The 18,345-nt window shown below is 43.9% G+C and overlaps 2 protein-coding genes across 3 annotated transcripts in view; both read left to right on the forward strand.

The window, feature by feature from the left end:
• The window catches only part of TCTN2 (tectonic family member 2), a 24,845-nt gene extending 14,145 nt beyond the window's left edge, over positions 1–10,700 (forward strand). For both annotated transcript variants that reach the window (XM_041729555.1, XM_041729556.1), the window contains exons 12-18: positions 1,952–2,032; positions 2,867–2,978; positions 6,119–6,225; positions 9,054–9,204; positions 9,890–10,015; positions 10,122–10,210; positions 10,502–10,700. In XM_041729555.1, the coding sequence (XP_041585489.1) occupies positions 1,952–2,032; positions 2,867–2,978; positions 6,119–6,225; positions 9,054–9,204; positions 9,890–10,015; positions 10,122–10,210; positions 10,502–10,605 (770 nt within the window). In that variant the 3' untranslated portion in view covers positions 10,606–10,700. The remainder of the gene's footprint in view (positions 1–1,951; positions 2,033–2,866; positions 2,979–6,118; positions 6,226–9,053; positions 9,205–9,889; positions 10,016–10,121; positions 10,211–10,501) is intronic.
• A 2,285-nt stretch (positions 10,701–12,985) lies between these two features.
• ATP6V0A2 (ATPase H+ transporting V0 subunit a2) overlaps positions 12,986–18,345 on the forward strand; it is a 41,970-nt gene continuing 36,610 nt past the window's right edge. Inside the window, exons 1-2 of the mRNA XM_041729182.1 lie at positions 12,986–13,312; positions 17,897–17,975. Of these exons, the coding sequence (XP_041585116.1) occupies positions 13,196–13,312; positions 17,897–17,975 (196 nt within the window). The 5' untranslated portion in view covers positions 12,986–13,195. The remainder of the gene's footprint in view (positions 13,313–17,896; positions 17,976–18,345) is intronic.

An 18,345-nucleotide genomic window follows, 5' to 3' on the forward strand; every position in this document is an offset into this window, starting at 1 on the left:
CAGTAAATATATGTTGGATAAAGTATCATTGTTTTTTACAAACTTGTCCCTTCCTGTTTTTTTTTTTTAATCTTTTTTTTTTTTCACTTTATTTATTAATGAGAGACACAGAGAGAGAGAGTCAGAGACTTAGGCATAGGGAGAGGCAGGCTCCATGCAGGGAGCCTGATATGGGACTTGATCCCAGGACCCCAGGATCACCCTCTGGGCCAAAGGCAGACGCTCAACCGCTGAGCCACCCAGGCTTCCCTTGTCCCTTCCTTTTTACTATTCTTAATCAGGCAGTAAGTAACCACAAAGGAATAACTTTAAATTTTTCGTTTGCATGATTTTTCAGTATTTGTATAAATTGATATAATAATGCATGACCCATTATATATATATATGACTTTTAAATAAGATTTTAGTGTATTTGTTAATGTGGAGTTTTGGGTTTTATTGTTGGATTTCAAAGCAGTCTTCTGGGATGTAAGAGTTTTCATTTCATGATTTAATTTCACAGGATTTCTGAGAAACACCATCAGAATATGTGAAAAATGTTGATGCCCTTGTCAAAAAGAATAAGTTGATTACAAGCCAGAACTGATGAGCTTGTGAAATAGTTTGTGTGTATATACAGCTATTCATTCTCTAGCACCTTCTGAGGCAGGAAGGGTTTTAGGAGGAGTGTACAATGTGGGGCTTATTCTCAAGGAATTAACTCTCTGAATTGGAAAGACAGCATCAGGTCATAGAAGCAACACAGAACAATACAAGATAATAAATGAGTGCTGGGCAAAGGATGGATACTCTAGAACTTCAGAGAAGTGGAATCTTGACCATCCACCTAAGCTTCCCATTCTTAAGGACCTGTGTTAAGTATCTAGTACTGCTGGTTCTGATCTCAGAAGTGCTGGAGAAAAAGCAGAGTTCTGCCCTCGGCAAGTTTCTATTTTGGGCTGTGTGGAGGAGATTGTACCTCGGGAAGTAGATAGTGTGGGCTGGGAACAGGAATAACCCGGGGGCGGCCAAGGAGGCAGGAATGAGTCCCAGGAGGAGGTGGGCAGGGGCAGAGGAGCAGCCTATGGGGGAGGCCGCTTGTCCAGGAATGCTGAGAGGTAACATGGGAAACATGAACACCATGCATGAACCCTGATTGCATCTTGGTTTGTAGAAATAGCTCTAAAACAGGTTTGGGGGACATGAGGAAATAGAAATATGAGCTAGATATGATTTGATTATAAGGAATTATTAATTTTCTCAGAAATACTGGTATGATGGTTATTTAGAAGAATAGCCTTAATTTCAGGAGACTCTGTGTTGCTTAATTTCAGGAGCTTTTAGAGGTGAAGTGTTAAGTCTACAACTTATTTTTAAAAGGTCTTGCTAAAAATAAATATGTATGTAGATGCTTCTGTAATATAGAGAAGACAAATATGGCTAGATATTCATGGTTGTTGATTCTGGGTGGTATTCCTTTCAACTTTAGTGTACATGTGAACATTTTCATAACAAAAAGGTGGAAGCAGTAAGGCAGGTAAATAGGAGACAACGGGAATAGGACCTGATCAGACCAGGGGTGGAACTGATTTGCCAGTGAACCACCGAGAGGTTGCTTTGGTCTAAGTCTCCTTTCAAAGCGCCTATGTCCAGTAGTAGTGATCACTCAGGGGGGTACCCTGGCCTGCTCTGCAGCTGATTCCCTGGTGTGAGGGGCCTAGGACTGACTCCTGCCTGCTCCTTCCTTTTCAGATTTTATTTTTTAAATTTTTCTTAAAAAGTCACACAAATATCTTTGTTAAAAAAAACAAAAGAAAATGAATGAAGATGGTATCTTCTCTCAAGTGTATTCTGACTTCGCTTTTCCTGTGTGTTTCCTTTCGTTGCGTATTCCTCTTTTATACTATCTGACGAGGTAGCACTTGCTGTGTTAGGTTGACTTTAGCTACTTCTCATTATTGCCTTTGTCTAGGATACCAACTTGGCAAGCCTGTTCGAGCTCTAAATACCAACAAGATGAATAATGTGACAACTTTATACCTTTGGCAATCAGGTAATCTGGTTTGGTAATATGATTTGCTCTTTGATAAACTAGAATTGAAAATATGGCCTTATTTTGAATCTAATCAAGTAGTTAATCACTTTAAATTCCAGTTGGTTTATTTAGCTGGAGTGGGGGTGGCAGGGAGGGTGGAGGGGATCATGCTTCTACAGCTTTTTTTTCAGGTTTGTTTTTAACTTTGACATTGTTTGCTCCTGAAGTGATGGTTATTTGTAAGAGAGATTTAAATATGGAGTTGGCTGGGGCACTTGGGTGGCTTAGTTGGTTGAGCATCTGACTTCTTGATTTTGGCTCAGGTCATGATCTCAGGGTCATGATCTTAAGGTTGTGAGATCAAGCCCTGAGTTCTGCTCTGCGATCAGGAAGTCTGCTGGAGATTCTCTCCCCCTCTGCCCCTCCTCCCGCTCATGCTCACACTCTCTCTTTCAAATTTATATATATATAAATGTATAAATATATATATAGTTGGGTGGAGAGTCTCTTGTCATTGTTGCCTGTAGCCCAAGATGGCACTAATTGGAGATATGACCATAGCTTTTGTTCCAGACTATGGAAAATCTTTGCACTCGTGGTGATTACCTGCATCTGCCACAGGCATTAACTTTCTTGCTCAGAATAAACCGTTGATCCTGGTCCAGGTATTCTGATACAGAGAGGCACCTTTGTTCAGCTTTGAAAGGATTAGAGTAACAATGACCTCAGTTCTCTAGAAAACTGGGAACTTTATTTCTGCTGATTGTTTTCTGTTTTCCAAGAAAAACTTTGAAGTAATCCTTAACTTTAATTTACCAAAAATAGTAAGAGGATAATCTTTTCATTTTCTAGCTGGAAGGGGTTTGTGTACATCAGCAACTTTCAAACCCATTTTATTTGGAGAAAATGCACTATCTGGATGTCTTTTAGAAGTTGGGATCCATGAAAACTGTACTCGACTCAGGTGAGCATTGCTTTGGTGAATCTCCCTGCATTCTGAGTGGTTTGCTTAAAATGAATTCACCGCACGAATACTAAAGACAACGTGAATGTGAAAAACTATAGTCTGAATAAAAATCTTGTGTAAAAGTGGTAGTGGATAGGAAGGACAGTTTCTTTCTTTCTTTCTTTCTTTCTTTCTTTCTTTTCTTTCTTTCTTTCTTTCTTTCTTTCTTTCTTTCTTTCTTTCTTTCTTTCTTTCTTTTCTTTCTTTCTTTCTTTCTTTCTTTCTTTCTTTCTTTCTTCCTTTCCTTTCCTTTCCTTTCCTTTCCTTTCCTTTCCTTTCCTTTCCTTTCCTTTCCTTTCCTTTCCTTTCCTTTCCTTTCCTTTCCTTTCCTTTCCTTTCCTTTCCTTTCCTTTCCTTTCCTTTCCTTTCCTTTCCTTTCCTTTCCTTTCCTTTCCTTTCCTTTCCTTTCCTTTCCTTTCCTTTCCTTTCCTTTCCTTTCCTTTCCTTTCCTTTCCTTTCCTTTCCTTTCCTTTCCTTTCCTTTCCTTTCCTTTCCTTTCCTTTCCTTTCCTTTCCTTTCCTTTCCTTTCCTTTCCTTTCCTTTCCTTTCCTTTCCTTTCCTTTCCTTTCCTTTCCTTTCCTTTCCTTTCCTTTCCTTTCCTTTCCTTATCCATGAGAGACACACAGAGAAAGGTAGAGATGTAGGCAGGAGCAGAGGCAGGCTCCCTGTGGGGAGCCCAATGTGGGATCCCAGGACCCTGGGATCACTCCCTGAGCCCAAGACAGGTGCCCAAAGGACAGTTTCTTTAGAACTGATTCAAGGGTGCCTAGATTGTTCCGTTGGTTGAGTATCTGAATCTTGATCTCAGCCCAGGTTTTTTTTTTTTTTTTTTTTTAAAGATTTATTTATTTATTTTTATTTGTGGTAGAGAGAGAGAAAGAGGCAGAGACACAGGAGGAGGGAGAAGCAGGCTCCATGCCGGGAGCCTGACGTGGGACTCGATCTCGGGACTCCAGGATCGCGCCCTGGGCCAAAGGCAGGCGCCAAACCGCTGAGCCACCCAGGGATCCCTCAGCCCAGGTTTTGATCTCAGGGTTGTGAGTTTAAGTCCAGTGTGGGGCTCTATGCTGAGTGTGGACCCTATTTAAAAAAAAAAAAAAAAGAATTGATTCAAACATCGGTATAAGGGAAAATAGAATTCTTTCTTGGGACTAAAGCCCTTCCATCCATATTTATGCAGACTCCTAGAAACATGAAAAAGTCATGAGGCAGATATAATTGGTATGATTAATATGTAAAGAATACATAAGCCTTGTTATATAGTGTATAAAGAATTTTGCACTTAATTGTTTGGGTGGCATTTGGAAAGTTTTTATGGATATGCATATGCATTTTTTAAAAAATTGAGCTGAAATTCATATGACATAATTAATAATTTTAAAGTAAATAGTTCATGGGGGACCTGGGTGGCTCAGTCAGTCAGCTCAGGTCATGATCTCAGAGTCCTGGGATTGAGCCCCCATGTTGGACTCCCCGCTCAGTGAGGAGTCTGCTTCTCTCTCTCCCTCTGCCCCGCTTGTGTGTGCTTTCTCTCTTTCAAATAAATAAAATCTTAAAAAAAAAACCCAATAAATTTAAACAGTTCAGTGGCATTTAGTGCATTCATAATGTTGTACAACCACCACCCCTATTTAGTTCCAAAACATTCTCATCTCTACAGAAGAAAGCCTGTACCCATTAACTATTCCCCCCTCCCCTTCCCCAGCAGTCTGTGTTCTGTCTCTAGGGATTTACCTGTTCTGGCATTTCATGTACACGGAATCATAGGATAGGTGACTTTCTGTGTTTGGCTGCTTCCACTTCACTTCATGTTTTTGAGGCTCATCTGTGTTGTCGCAGGTGTCTGTGCTTTGCTCCCTTTTATGGCTGAATCCTGCTCTGTCTTGTGACTGTACTACACTTTGTTTATCCACTTGTCCGTTAGTGAACATTTGAGCTGTTGCCACCTTTGGCTGTTGAATAGTGCTGCTGTGAATGTTCCCATACCACTTTCTGTTTGAGTCCCTGCTTTTAGTTATTTGGGGCATACACCCAACAATGGAATTGCTGGGTCATATAGTAATTAGGTATTTAATTTTTCAAGGAATCACCACATTGTTTTCATTGGCTGCACCATTTTATATTCCTATCAGGAGCGTGAGAGGGTTCCACTTTGTCCACATCCTCCCCAACACTTATTGCTTTCTGTTGTGTTTTTTTTTTTTTTTTTTTTTTGCTTTCTGTTGTTTTTGATAGGAGTCATCCCAGTAGGCCTGAAGTGGTATCTTGTTGTGGTTTTTAAGTATATACATTCTTACACCCATTTCATCTATAACATATCCTGAGTAGTGTAGTCCTTTGGGAAGCAGGGAAAAGATGGGGGAGGTAGTAAGCAGGGAAGTAGACTGCAGGTGTATGTTACCAGCAAGGCTCCTGATCATGGGGAATAATGCTGGAGTCCACAGAGTCTCCCCTGCAGTTTATAAAGTTTGTACCTGCCAATGACATTATTGGAAAGAAGGGATGGTAAATACCAATTCTTTTTTTTTAAGAGTGGGAGAGAAGGTGGGAGAAGGAGAGAGAGAATCCCCAGGAGGCTTCACACCCAGCTGTAGGGCTTGATCCCATGATCCTGAGATCATGACCTGAGCCAAAATCAAGAGTCTCATGCTCAATTGACTGAGCCACCTAGGTGGCTGCTAAGTTCCAATTCTTAATCTTCATTTAATCTTTATGGCTCAAAATTCTAGCTGAATAGTTAGGTTCTTTTGCTCTTGGATAACTCTGGCCCATAAAGTTATCCTAGTAACTTGGTATGTGATTTATCTACCTCCCAAGTTTTAAAAAACTCAATGGAGTCTGTGAATTATATGATACCACCATAGGTTACTAACATTTAAAGTCCTAAAAGATTGGTTCCATAGGTCTTCCCCTAGTGGCTTAGGTTCATCCTGGAAAGGCCATCGAAGAGAATGCAGATGCCCCACCAGCTTTTAATGCCACTTTCTCTGGCAGTTTTTATTTGGGCACCCCACATGCATAACCTGAATACTCCCTGGCAAGGACTTTAGGATAAGACCTGTTGGTCACATGCTGAGAAATGTCTTACTCTCTTATAGGGAGAATGCTGTTGAACTACTTGATTCATTAATACAAGCAACTCATGTTGCAATGAGAGGCAACTCTGATTACAATGATCCTAGTGACGGCTGGCTTGAAATAATACGTAAGTCAAAGCTGTAGAGATGTGCAGCTAACTTGTTGCTGAGAGTATATGGTGCTGGCTGTATGTGGGAGCCCATGCAATGGGTCTTTTTCCTTCACTGTGGCTCAACTGACATTTGTTTAGAGGTTAACGGTCCAGGCAGCAGGCTCTTCTCATCTTTTACCTCTTATTCATTATGCTTTTTTTTTCTGTATTTTTTTTCCTTTTTTGTTTTTTGAGAGGAAATCCACATGAAGTTCAAATTACCCGGTTGTTTTATGAGCTAACAGTCTTTGTAAAAGTCTAAATGAAGATTGAAGATTTTCAGTGCATTTCAGTTTGCATTGCTGATTTTGATTGCTAGGAATATGAGCAATTGAGACCGGAGTTTGTAATTTATAAAAGCAGTGTTGTTAATATAAAATAAGGTGATTGGGACGCCTGGGTGGTTCAGCAGTTTAGCTCCTGCCTTCGGCCTGGGGTGTGATCCTGGAGTCCCAAGATCCAGTCCTGCATTGGGCTCCCTACATGGAGTCTGCTTCTCCCTCTGCCTGTGTCTCTGCCTCGCTCCCTGTGTCTCTTATGAATAAATAAATAGACTCTTTTTTTTTTTTTAAAGGTGTTTGGGGGCACCTGGGTGGCTCAGTCAGTTAAGCATCTGATCTCAGCGTCCTGGGATTGAGCCCTGCGCCAGGTTCTCCGTTCAGTGGGGCATTTGCTTCTCCTTCTCACTCTCCCTCTGTGCTCTCTCTCTCTCAAATAAGTACATAAAATCTTAAACAAAAGAAAATAAGGTGATTGAAAACATGATGGTGAGTGAAAGAAGCTACAGAAATGATCACTAACGACACATTGCCATGGATACAAAATGCCCAGAACAGGCTGACCTGTAGGGATGGAAAGCAGATTGGTGGTCTCCAGTGGCTGGTGCACTTGGGAGCAAGTGAGGAGTGACTGCTAATGAGTAGAGGGTTTTTTTATGAGGCAATAAAAATGGAATTTGGTGATGGCTGTGCAACTCTGTGAATATACTGAAAACCATTGAATTATACACTTTAACTGGGTGAATTGTATGGTGTGTGAATTGTCTCTCAGCACACCTGTTAAAATAGAAAGAAGTTAAGGTGTAGCAGATAAGGACAGCAGGCACCACCTAGGCCAGATTGAAAGACTGGAGTCCTGTGCCTTTGGGCTGAGGCATTTGCAGCTTTGGGCTGGCGGGGGATAGAGTGCGAGGAGGTAGAGTGTGTGTGGCATAGGCAGTGGCTGTGCCTTGCCACAGCAGGCTCGAGTTCACATTCCGATCTAAAACATCTGTCTGGCCATTGAGCTCCAGCTCACTCAGCTTGTCAGTGCAGAAGCTCCAGGGCACAGTTTGTCATGGTAGAGCTGGAGCCAAACCCAGCATTCCAGTCTCTTTGCTGTCTTCCCAGCCGGCAAATCAAGGGAATCTTGATTGTGTAAATGTGCTAACGGAAGAAAAACTACTCATTGCCTTGTGGGGCCAGAAAGAGTGAATTGGTTCTGCAGTATCTGCTTTCCTAGTCCCCTCCTGTCACTGAGGATACTGCTGTGCCCCTCAACTCTGCCCAGCTGGTGGTATGCGGCTTTTTGGATCCTGCTTCCATACCCCCTTAGGTCACTTCCACTCAGCAGCCTGGAGTTCAAACAGAGGACCATCCAGACACGTACCTGTGCTCTCCTCACCCCTTGTGATTTGGTTTGGATCATTATGACACCCTGGTCCCCTGCCCTCTTTAGGGGGTGAGGGGATCATGTAATATATCTGTGGGCCAGAAGGGCCCCATATCACTCTCTGACTTTGAGAGGAGTCCTGGAGGCCATGGGGTTCTCAGGCTGTGATTTACTGATCCTCCTGTGCCCCATGCTCAAGTCACTAGGCCCAGAGTTAGATCTTCATTTGGAAACAGAATCCAGAGGTTGGGGCCTCTCAGTCCCTGGGCTTTGCCACACAGACCAGCTGGATGGCTGTGGAATGCCCAAGGGATGGAGGGAAGGAGTCAGTAAAGTACCTAAGTAGAAAAAATGGGGGGTTTGAAGATGGAGAACCCAAGGTGGTTAGGTAAGAAGGCTGAGGTGATGACATTTGACACCTCAGTGCCTTCAAAGTGGATGCAGTTGTCTTCTCTGTCGTGTCTAAGCCAAAATCAACCCTGATCCTGGTTGATAAATAGAAGAGATGTTGAACACGTGCATTGAGGAACAGGAAGTTGGGAGTCACAAAGAAACTGTCACCGACTTCCAAGTCTCTCCAGCAGCCCCTTACAACTTGCCCCTACCTCCTGTAGTTGGCATCACTGTTTTTCCCTTGAAGGGCCAGTTTTCAAGATGAATGAAAATTAATTTCTTACTCCCTTTCATTCTCTTCCATTGGGTTACCCTATGGCAACACAATAGGAAAATTCTTCTTCACTATTTAATCCGTACTCACTGAAGTTGTTAGCAGGGCCCTTAAGTGTCTTAAAGGCTTGTACTAGAACAGTGACCTCATGGACTCAGTCTCATGGCATTTTACTGCAACTGTGTAGTATTTCTGTTAAAACCTTCGAGTGAGCTTGGAGCTTGGGAACTGAATTAGGATTTATGGTTTCATGATGTGGGTCAGGGATTTTAAAATTCCAGTGATTGACTTACCATACAAGGAACATTCTGAACATGAGGGGTGGTAACATAGTTTTGGAGTGACAATACCGAGAGCCTATTAGGGTTGAAAGACGTGTTCCTGTGATTCCTAATATCCTAATAACATTTCCCACTTTCCCCCCATATCATGGCACTATAGGTAAACTGTTATTATTCTTTCCAAAATGCACTTGACATTTCTGTAGGTGTGGATGCCCCTGATACAGTAGATCCGTCTGTTGGTGCGAACGGCAGCTGCATGGACATTCCCACCCAACTGCACATCCGCATCCTCATCTCAGATGCTGGTGCGGTAGAAGGCATTACTCAGCAGGAGATACTTGGCGTACAGACAAGGTAGGAATGCATCTTGGATAAGTGTAGATTAGAGAGTCAGCAAACTTGTAGGTACTCCAAAGAATAAGGAGATGCAAATTTACAATCTGATTGTATATTTACAAACTCTAATTATCAGCCACATGACTGTACGTATAAATGAACTGTGTTATCATCTGTGTGGATATAATGGTGACTTGTTCCCACAGGGATCTATGAAGCCATGTGTAAGGGATTCTGCACAGTCTTCAGGGGGTGCAAAGATGAAATCCAGGAATATAATGCTCCATGGATGCTGAGCAGGGAATATTGTGGGGAGGGGACTTCCCGAAGGGGAGGAAGAAAGGGGATGGCAGGCTAGGTAGGCAGAAACGGCAGATGTTAACCGGCAAACACAGCAGATAGGACTCTTCTGAGAGTGGTGATGATGTGTGTGTACATGGTGTGCATGGCTAGCTCTTGTTGTTCTTATACTACTGTTTACTGTTGTAGCGGGGTGATTGGCCTGTGAGGTTCACCATGCTACTCTCTCTCCTTGTGCACACAGTGGGAAGTTTACATTGTCAATGGGGGCAAAAGCACTAGTAAAATTTGAACCTTCTTTACGAGAACCCCAGTTTATACTGTTGTGGGCAGTTACACCTGATGCCCTTACCAGACTAGAAATGAAGGCTGGATGTGTTAGCTACGTGATCTGTCCTCCCAGGTTTTCCTCAGTGAATTGGCAGTTCCACTGCGGGCTCACCTGTGAGGATAAGGCTGACCTTCTCCCTGTCAGTGCTTCTGTCCAGTTTATTAAGATACCTGCACAGGTACCCCGCCCACTGTCAAGGTAATCCAGTTGACAACCTTAATTGATGTTTTTAGGAAACAGAAAAATATGTACTCGGAAAACGTGTTTTGTTGTGCTGACTATAATCTTCTAAAATGTTTCATAGATTCCAGATCAATTTTACAGAGTATGACTGCAACAGAAATGAGGTGTGTTGGCCACAACTTCTATATCCACTGACCCGGTATTATCAAGGTAGGGTAAAGCTGATTTCTGGAAGGGTTATCATTATGTTTTGCCAACTAAAATATTTTTTAAAAATACATACATGTCACAGAAACTTAAAGCACATAGAAAGGGTTTTCAATGATTTACTAATAAGGTTGTCACTTAGAAATTATCACTATTAAAAAAAAAAAAAAAAGAAATTATCACTATTAAAAAAAAAAAAAAAAGAAATTATCACTATTATGGTTTGGTTTATTTCTACCTAAATAATTGCCCAAAAAGTTAAGAAATAAGAATTTTTGCTTCATTTTCTTGCAGGGGAGCCTTATTCTCAGTGTGTGGCCAAGGGCTTACTATTGGTATCCTTCTTCATATTAGCTGCATTCCTCAGTAACCCCTGGACCAGAACATGTAGAGCTTGAAATTTACTACCTGGCTTCTTACAGACACCACAGATTTTCACTTCAGTGATTTGTCCTACTCCTGTGTGCCTCTCTATAAAATTGTAATAAATGCAGTGCTTTATTTTTATAGAATTCTTTTTTTTTATCAAGTGCACTGTGACTTTAATTCACATATGTAACTATTCAGATGTGCAGGGCAATGCAGAAGAGACATTCTCATTGCTGGACCAGACTGAGCAAAATGCACAAGAGGGTCAACTGTGTAAATAAATGTTATTAGAAGCTTCACTGTATCACAAGTAACTGAAGTCACAGGAGTTTCGGTCCACATGTTATTCTTACCTTAGAAAGTTAGTATTTTTTTCACATTTTATATATATATTTTTTTTCATTTTATATATTTTTGTTGAACTTGTTGGTTAATTTCCCCTATTCCAAAGAAAGAATTAAAAATTCATAAAGCCTTCAAAATGTATATACTATAAAATGTATGTATTATTTTGTGTATATATATATATATATATATACACACACACACAAAATAAATGGATGAGGAAAGATGTGGAGGCCGAGGGAGGGGAAGTAATATTGGGAGGAGAGTGAAACAAAACCAGGAGAGAAAAGAAGCACATACCAAAGACCTTGCATATAGCTAGGGTAGACTCCTAATTTAGTAAAACCCAAGTGTGATTACGTACAGGAATCATAGGTCCATGGATTTAAAATAAACTGGTTTTCAATGAAGGACAGTTTTTCCTAGTTGAGGCTTGAGAGAAATTCCTCCTGTGGCTCCTTACTAGATGCAGGGGTGGGTCTGGATGAATGGATGTCTTCAACCACAACCCGATCATGGCCACATGGTAAACCTCTGTGTTTTCTTTGTGGACCAGACAAATTTAGTCATGTTTCAGATGAACTTTTTACACTGTCAGTAAGCCTAATTTTGAAAAGTGACTGTCTTCCCTTTCACACTCTGATGGAATTCCTGATGGTGCCTCCTGACTTCCCGGACACATCAAATGTGTTGTTGTATTTTCTAGGGTAAATCTGTAAGCCTAGTTCTATTTTTTACTGATTCATATTAAACATGTAACTAATGACATAGTTTTCCCCTCAAGTACCACTACATGCACCGCATTGAGAAATACTAGATTCTTCCCCTTCTGCTTCTCTTTTTCTTTGATTTGGATCTCTGTGGTCCAAGTGATTACACCCTATAGGACGGAGTAAAATAATTGTCTTTTGTCAAGGAAAAGGAAATACCTGCTGACCAATTAATTGTAGTGATTCAGGAAGTTTTTCTGTGGCAGTTAATAAAATTCACTTCTGGAAAATTCACTTAAAATTTTCAAATGACAGGTAACTGAGCCTGATTTTGTGGACTTTGTTAGGATGACTTTTGTAGTTGAGGGGGAAAAGCTCACCTTGGCAGAAGAATGGGATCTGAGGGATCTGCTGTCTGGTTTTAACTTTTCTAGGTTTATACATTCATATATGCATCTGAGAGGTCTTTACTGAGCGGCTACTACATGCTGAGCCCTGGAGATGCCACGTCAATGTCCTTTGTCTAGTGGAGCTTACATCCTAGCAGAGGGGGAAACTTGCCATAAATACAGACAAGATCATTTCAGACAGTGGTAGGTGTGGAGAAGAAAATAAAACAGGGCTGGGGTGGGAGATCACCTTAGCTAGGGGTCTGGGACAGCGTTAGGGGCAGGGTGTTCCGGGCCGAGGCAGGACTCGAGGTTCAAGCGCAGCGACCTGAGAAGGTGAGGCCGGTGCGGCTGCAGCAACCAAGTCCCGGCAGGCGGCGGAGACGAAGGGGGCCAGGCCCTGGGGCTCCCGCTGGCCACCGTCGCGAGCTTGGATCTTGCTGGGGAAGCGGTGGAAGAAGCCGGAGGATCCGAAGTGGGCCCCGTGAGCTCTGCGTCCCGTCAGGACTGTAGGTGCGGTGCGGGGATCTGCCGAGGCAGGTCGGGTCGGCGCCGTCAGCCGGCGGTCGTCTGGGCGGCCCGTGTGGCCCGCGGGGTCACGGGGCCAGCGGCAGGAGCCAGCGGCAGGCGCGCTCGGGGGGAGCAGGCCGGCCGGCGGGTGGGCGGTGTCCGGGTCGCCGGCGCCCAGGGGCTGTCCTTTCCGGGAGACAGGACGATGGCTGCGCACCACCTGTAAGTCTACTAGAGAATTCAGAATCGAGTACCCAGGCCGGGTGAACTTTATGGCACAAACTCAATAAAATCCATTTTCGAAAGCTCTAAAGAGCTGAGGGAGCGGCCGTCTCCCGCCGGGAGCCTCCGCCGGCGCCGGCCTCAGCTCCGGGCGGCCATTGGTCGGGCGGCGGGGGTGGGGGCGGGCACAGGCGGGGGCGGAACCGGAACCGGCTGTCGCCGGGGGGCGGGGCCTCGCGCGCGCTGTGGCGGCCGCGGCTGGAGCGGGGCCGCGGTGGCAGGACCGGGGGCGGCCGCTGCAGCCCGGAGCCCCATGGTGCGCGGCGGCGGCCAGGCCGTAGGAGGACCCCGAGGCCCCGGCCGCCCCGGCTGACCGCGCGGACCCGAGCGGCCCGGAGCCGCCGCCGCCCGTCGGGCCCCGCCGGGGCGCGGGCTGGCCCGCCATGGGGTCCCTGTTCCGGAGCGAGGCCATGTGCCTGGCGCAGCTGTTCCTGCAGTCCGGCACGGCCTACGAGTGCCTCAGCGCCCTGGGCGAGAAGGGCCTGGTCCAGTTCAGAGACGTGAGTGTCGCCCGGGAGACGCGGGCCGCACCTGCCCGCCCCGCGCCGCGCCGCATCCCGCCTTCCGCCCGGGCCTCCCTCCGCGGGCTCCCGGGCAGGGGCGCGCCGCTGCCCCCGTTTCGCAAGCGGGAAAGCTGGGGACCGGCTTATCGGCCGGAACTTCCGCAGAGCGGGCCCGAGCCCCGCGGCGTCTGGTCCGCGGCATCTTTGGGCAGATTAGTTAGAAACGCCCCGCGTCGTCTTCACCAACTTCGGGGGGTGCCATCGGATGCTCCGGAGCGCCGACCCGGTGCCGGGCGCTGGGCTGGCGGGCGGGAGGAGACCTTGGAGAACTTATGGGGGTGGCGGGACAAATACCCGCAAGTGAATACATAAACATAATGTGTTCGCCGTGAGGGTAGTAAGAAAGGAGGATGGTATGATGGTGACTCGAGTCGGAGTGGCCAAGGAAGGTACCTCTGAGGAGGTGACGTGTGAGCCGGGATGAGGCCTGAATGGGAAAGAGCTGGCCCTGGAAGATCTGGGGGAACAGGAGGAGCCCCCAGCCCCAATCGAGAAGGAGCTTGGAGTGAGCGCCTTGAGGGGAAGGGGCTTTTGTCGCCTTTGTTCACTGATGTATGATGTGCGTCCCGTCGCCGACTAGGGGACTGTCGTCTTACTAGCAAGGAACGATAAACACCTCTTGCTTATTATCTGTTTACACCACGGCCTGTCAACCCCAGGGCTCGGGCCTTCTCACTCCTGATTCCCCAGGACTTAGGACGGTGCCTGCCGTTTGTGGGGATTAGTAGGCATTTGTTGAGTGAGGGGATGAGCCTTTATTGACTACTTGCTCTCCAGATAGTGTTTTTAGTGCTGGTGACTCAGTGTTAAAGAAGGTGGACAGGGTCCTTAGGTTCTTGCTGTGTGCAGCCTTGGAGGAGACAGAAAAACACACTCTGTGGCCCGGAATCCTGAAGTGCTGTGAAGGGAAAGAACAAAATGTGAAAGGGGAGTGAGTGTTCAGCAGATTGAACTGAAAGTCACTTCAGGGGAATGTTTTATTTCCTGGGCCCCAGCTTTCATTTCCTGGCTGTTTCCCTTCATCGCTTTGAGGGGTCCCTTAATTTTGAAAGGAAACACCCCTCCCCAAGATCTGACATCAGTGTCCTTGGGTGGACTCCAAAGGGATTGCAAAGTCAGGGAGAAACTCCTGAGTGACAGCCGAGGCTGCGGGGAAGGCCCACCTCCCTTCCTGTTTCCTGGAGCCACTTGGGCTTCAGCTCCTGGTACCCACTTACCTGGTAGGTGCTTTGATCAGCTGTGGGAGCACCCGGGAGATTCAGGAAACAGGAGGAAACAGACTGCCTTCTTTGTAACTGGCAGATTTGTTCCATCTTGTTTGTACTCCAAGTGAGAGACCTCACGAGCTTAAATCATAGAGGTTTGAACGAAGGCTCTGATCACCACGTATTTGCGTTTCACGGAGGGCTATTACATTCGGTAGTAGGGTATACTTGGGATCCTTCGTAGCTGAAAACCAGTGAAAGAGAAAGAAAATGCAGATAAAGATCTCAGCTGTGTGTTTTTGGGTTCACACTCCAGCAGCATGGGTGCCAGTGCAGAAAGCTCCATAGCATCTGGCACTTTTTTCTGCGCTCTTCTGGAGTTCCTTACTGACTTTGCATTCACAGGCTGGGCTTTACTAACATTAGTCTTTTCTAGTTTGCATAGACCGGATGATTTTGTCCCTTTTAGCACTCCTTATGCGGGAAAGCAGGCAGGCCCAGGGTTTCTGTAGTGACATCCAAGGAGAAGACCTGGAGAAGAGGGTTGTTCAGCTGACCTACACGATGGGGCCCAGAGAAGGGCAAGTGCGTCTCACTGTTGTGAGGGTCTACAGTCTAAGGACAGTATCACCATTAGCCCTTCAGCAGCTGGAGTGGGAAGATGACTGGTGTGGGGATCAGTAAAACCAGCACCAGGTAGCCTCTGCTGGCTTTTCTAGCTTCAAGATTAGTCTTAAAATGAGTCTACAATAAAACGCACTGTGGTTCCCTCTATTTTCTGGGATGTATTCAAGATCCCCAGTGGATGCCTGAAATGACAGATAGTACTGAACACTAGAGGTATTATGTGTTTTCCTGCACATGCATGCCTGTGGTAGAGTATAATTTACAAGTTAGGCACAGTAAGAGATTAACAGTAGAACAGCTCTAATGAAATACTCTAATGAAGATTATGTGAATACCTTTGTGAGGCTATATGTGAGTTACTTGTCTCTAAGTGTGTTGTATTATCCTGTATTCACCCTTTGGCTTTTGATGATGTGGGATGAAGTGAGGTGCGTGATGTAGGCACTGTGCCATGGTGCTGGGCTGCTGTTGACTTGGTGATGTGCTGGAAGGGGGATTGTCTGCTTCCTAACCTTGGTGGACCGTGGCATGCCTGAAACTGGGGACAGGGGGCACTACTGTGTTTTCATGTCATCAGCCTAGAAATAGGGTGACGTAGCCTCCCGAAAAAGAAAAACAAAATTTTGTAAAAGAAACCACAGGACAGAAAAAAAAGCAGCTAATAGCTGTGAGGCAGTGATGGTGGCCTATGTCACACCCAACGGTGTTTGTATCACTTCCGCAGAAATTTGGCTCCTGCTGCGTGGAGAACCATGATGTCCACGTAGTATTCACCAGTGTTTGATGTTGAAGAACAAACCCTGAAACTGGCAGTAGTGTCGTGTGTAGACCACTTGTGATGCATCGCTTCCTTCTTATTGTTCTGTGGATCATACCTATATCATCATGAGCTTGAAAGTGGTTACTTGAGATTAATTTGATCCCAGAAATGAATGTGAATGTGACAAACAGAAGTGAAATTAGAATTTTGGTCTTATTTCTGGTTAATCCTTAAAAATAAAATCGAAAACCTGAACAAGAACTGAGACCTTGGGGTGGATGCTTCTCAGGTTGGGCAGCTTCATGACAACGTCTTGTCTGATTGTGGTTTCTGAGACAGCCCAGTATCAAGTGATGGGGTGGAGGAAAGATAACCTTCTTGCCTTAAGTACCTCTCAACATGAGTGATTACTGTAATCTTTTTTTTGTTATAAAATAATATTTGGCTATTGTGGGGAATTTGGAAAATGTAACAATAAGATAAACTCCACAATCCTATTACCTAGAAATAAACTTTTTTTTAAAAGAATTTATTATTTATTTGACAGAAAGAGTGCACGTGTGTGCACACAAGCAGGGGTAGCTGTGGAGGGAGAGGGAGAAGCAGCCTCTATTGAGCAAGGAGTCTGATGTGGGGTTTGATCCCAGGACCCTGGGCTCATGACCTGAGCTGAAGGCAGACACTTAACTGACTGAGCCACCCAGGTGCCCCAGAAATAAACACTGTTAACATTTTGGTTAATATCTGACATTATTTTTCTAATAATGTTTTAAAATGTACATGTATGTTTTCATATAATTGAAACCACACTGAAAGTGTCTTTAATTTTTTCCAGGCACAAATCATAACTAATTTCCTCATTTTATTAAATGTTTTTTACAATTTTTTTTTTTATTGTTTTAAGCTTTGTATTTGAAGTAGAGAGAGTTGTGTGTGGGAACAGTAAACTCCCTTGTACCCATAATATGGATTCATGGCCCCTCATTCCAACCTTTCACCTCCAGACAGAATCTGTCCCTCCCCTCTCTCAGATAAGATCATTTTGAAGCAAATCCCAGATGTATAATTTCTTTCATAAATATTTCAACAAGTATCTCTAAAATGTAAGGACGCTTAAAAATTGAAACCACAATATCATTATCGTACCTAAAATTTTTAATGATAATTTCTTAATCTAATACCTTAGTCATTTTAAAATATGACTTTTAATAAAGGAATAATAATCAGATATATGACTGAACCATAATTTTTATGCAACTTTATTATATTTATTATATGTATTATAAAATTCACCCATTCATTGATTTTTAGAAAATTCACGGAGTTATGCATCCTCCACCACAGTCCAGTGTTAGAACATCATATCCCCCTAGTAAGTTCCCTTGTGCTTACAGTTAATCGCCATGCCTGCTCCAGCCCCAGGCCATCACTACTCTACTTTCTGCCTCTAGATTTGTCTTTTTTGGGCAGTTCATGGAAATGGAACCACACAATATGTGGCTTTTTGTGTCTTCTTGAAAGACACACTTGCATTGTGTTTCCAAGAGTCCTCCACAGTGTTGAGTGTGTCAGGGGTTTGTTCTTTATTTCTGGGTAGTGTTCTCTGGATGGGGACTATTTGTTCTTAAATCAGTTTTCTATTGTTAGTTTTTCCTGTATCCCTGAGGTGGATGTTCTTCTAAGTTTTGTCTGTATCCAGTTTTTTCCTTAAGTTAATTTTCTTCATGGGATATTTCTGGGACAAATGATATTTTTTGATAACAGTTGCCAAGTTGCTTTCCAGAAAAGTTTCATCTGTTTTTATTCCCATCCAGTAGCATGTGAGGATGTGCTTTTCCCTAAACCCTTGCCAATAATACTTTATTTTAAAAATTACATTTACATTTAAATTTTGGAAGTTTCACAGCAAACTTTTCCTCCTTTTCTCAGCTCAACCAGAATGTAAGTTCCTTCCAAAGAAAATTTGTTGGTGAGGTGAAGAGGTGTGAAGAACTAGAACGAATATTAGGTAAGTTTTATTTTATTTCATTTTGTTTTGTTAGTTTTAGGGGGATAAGTTTATTTTAGTAACATTTTTAGAAACATTAGAAAAAAAAAGAACTCACTGTTCCTCATCTTTTTTACTGTTCATCTTTAAAGGAAGGATTCACATACATAACGATCAGGTTATGTAGTTGTCAGCTCTGTTTCTCACTCTGGTACTTCCTGCGGCATCTTCTCACATCAGTAAACAGATGGACCCAGCATCATTTTTAATAGCTGCTCAGTATTTTGTGAAATTAATGAGCTGTAGTTTATCTAGCCAGTCCCTTGTAGTTTATAACTTAAAAACATTATGTACATATTAACATCTTACTTAAAATTATGAACAAGAACAG

The sequence above is a fragment of the Vulpes lagopus genome, chromosome 14 (genome assembly GCF_018345385.1).
Source record: "Vulpes lagopus strain Blue_001 chromosome 14, ASM1834538v1, whole genome shotgun sequence".
Taxonomy (NCBI): Eukaryota; Metazoa; Chordata; class Mammalia; order Carnivora; family Canidae; genus Vulpes; species Vulpes lagopus.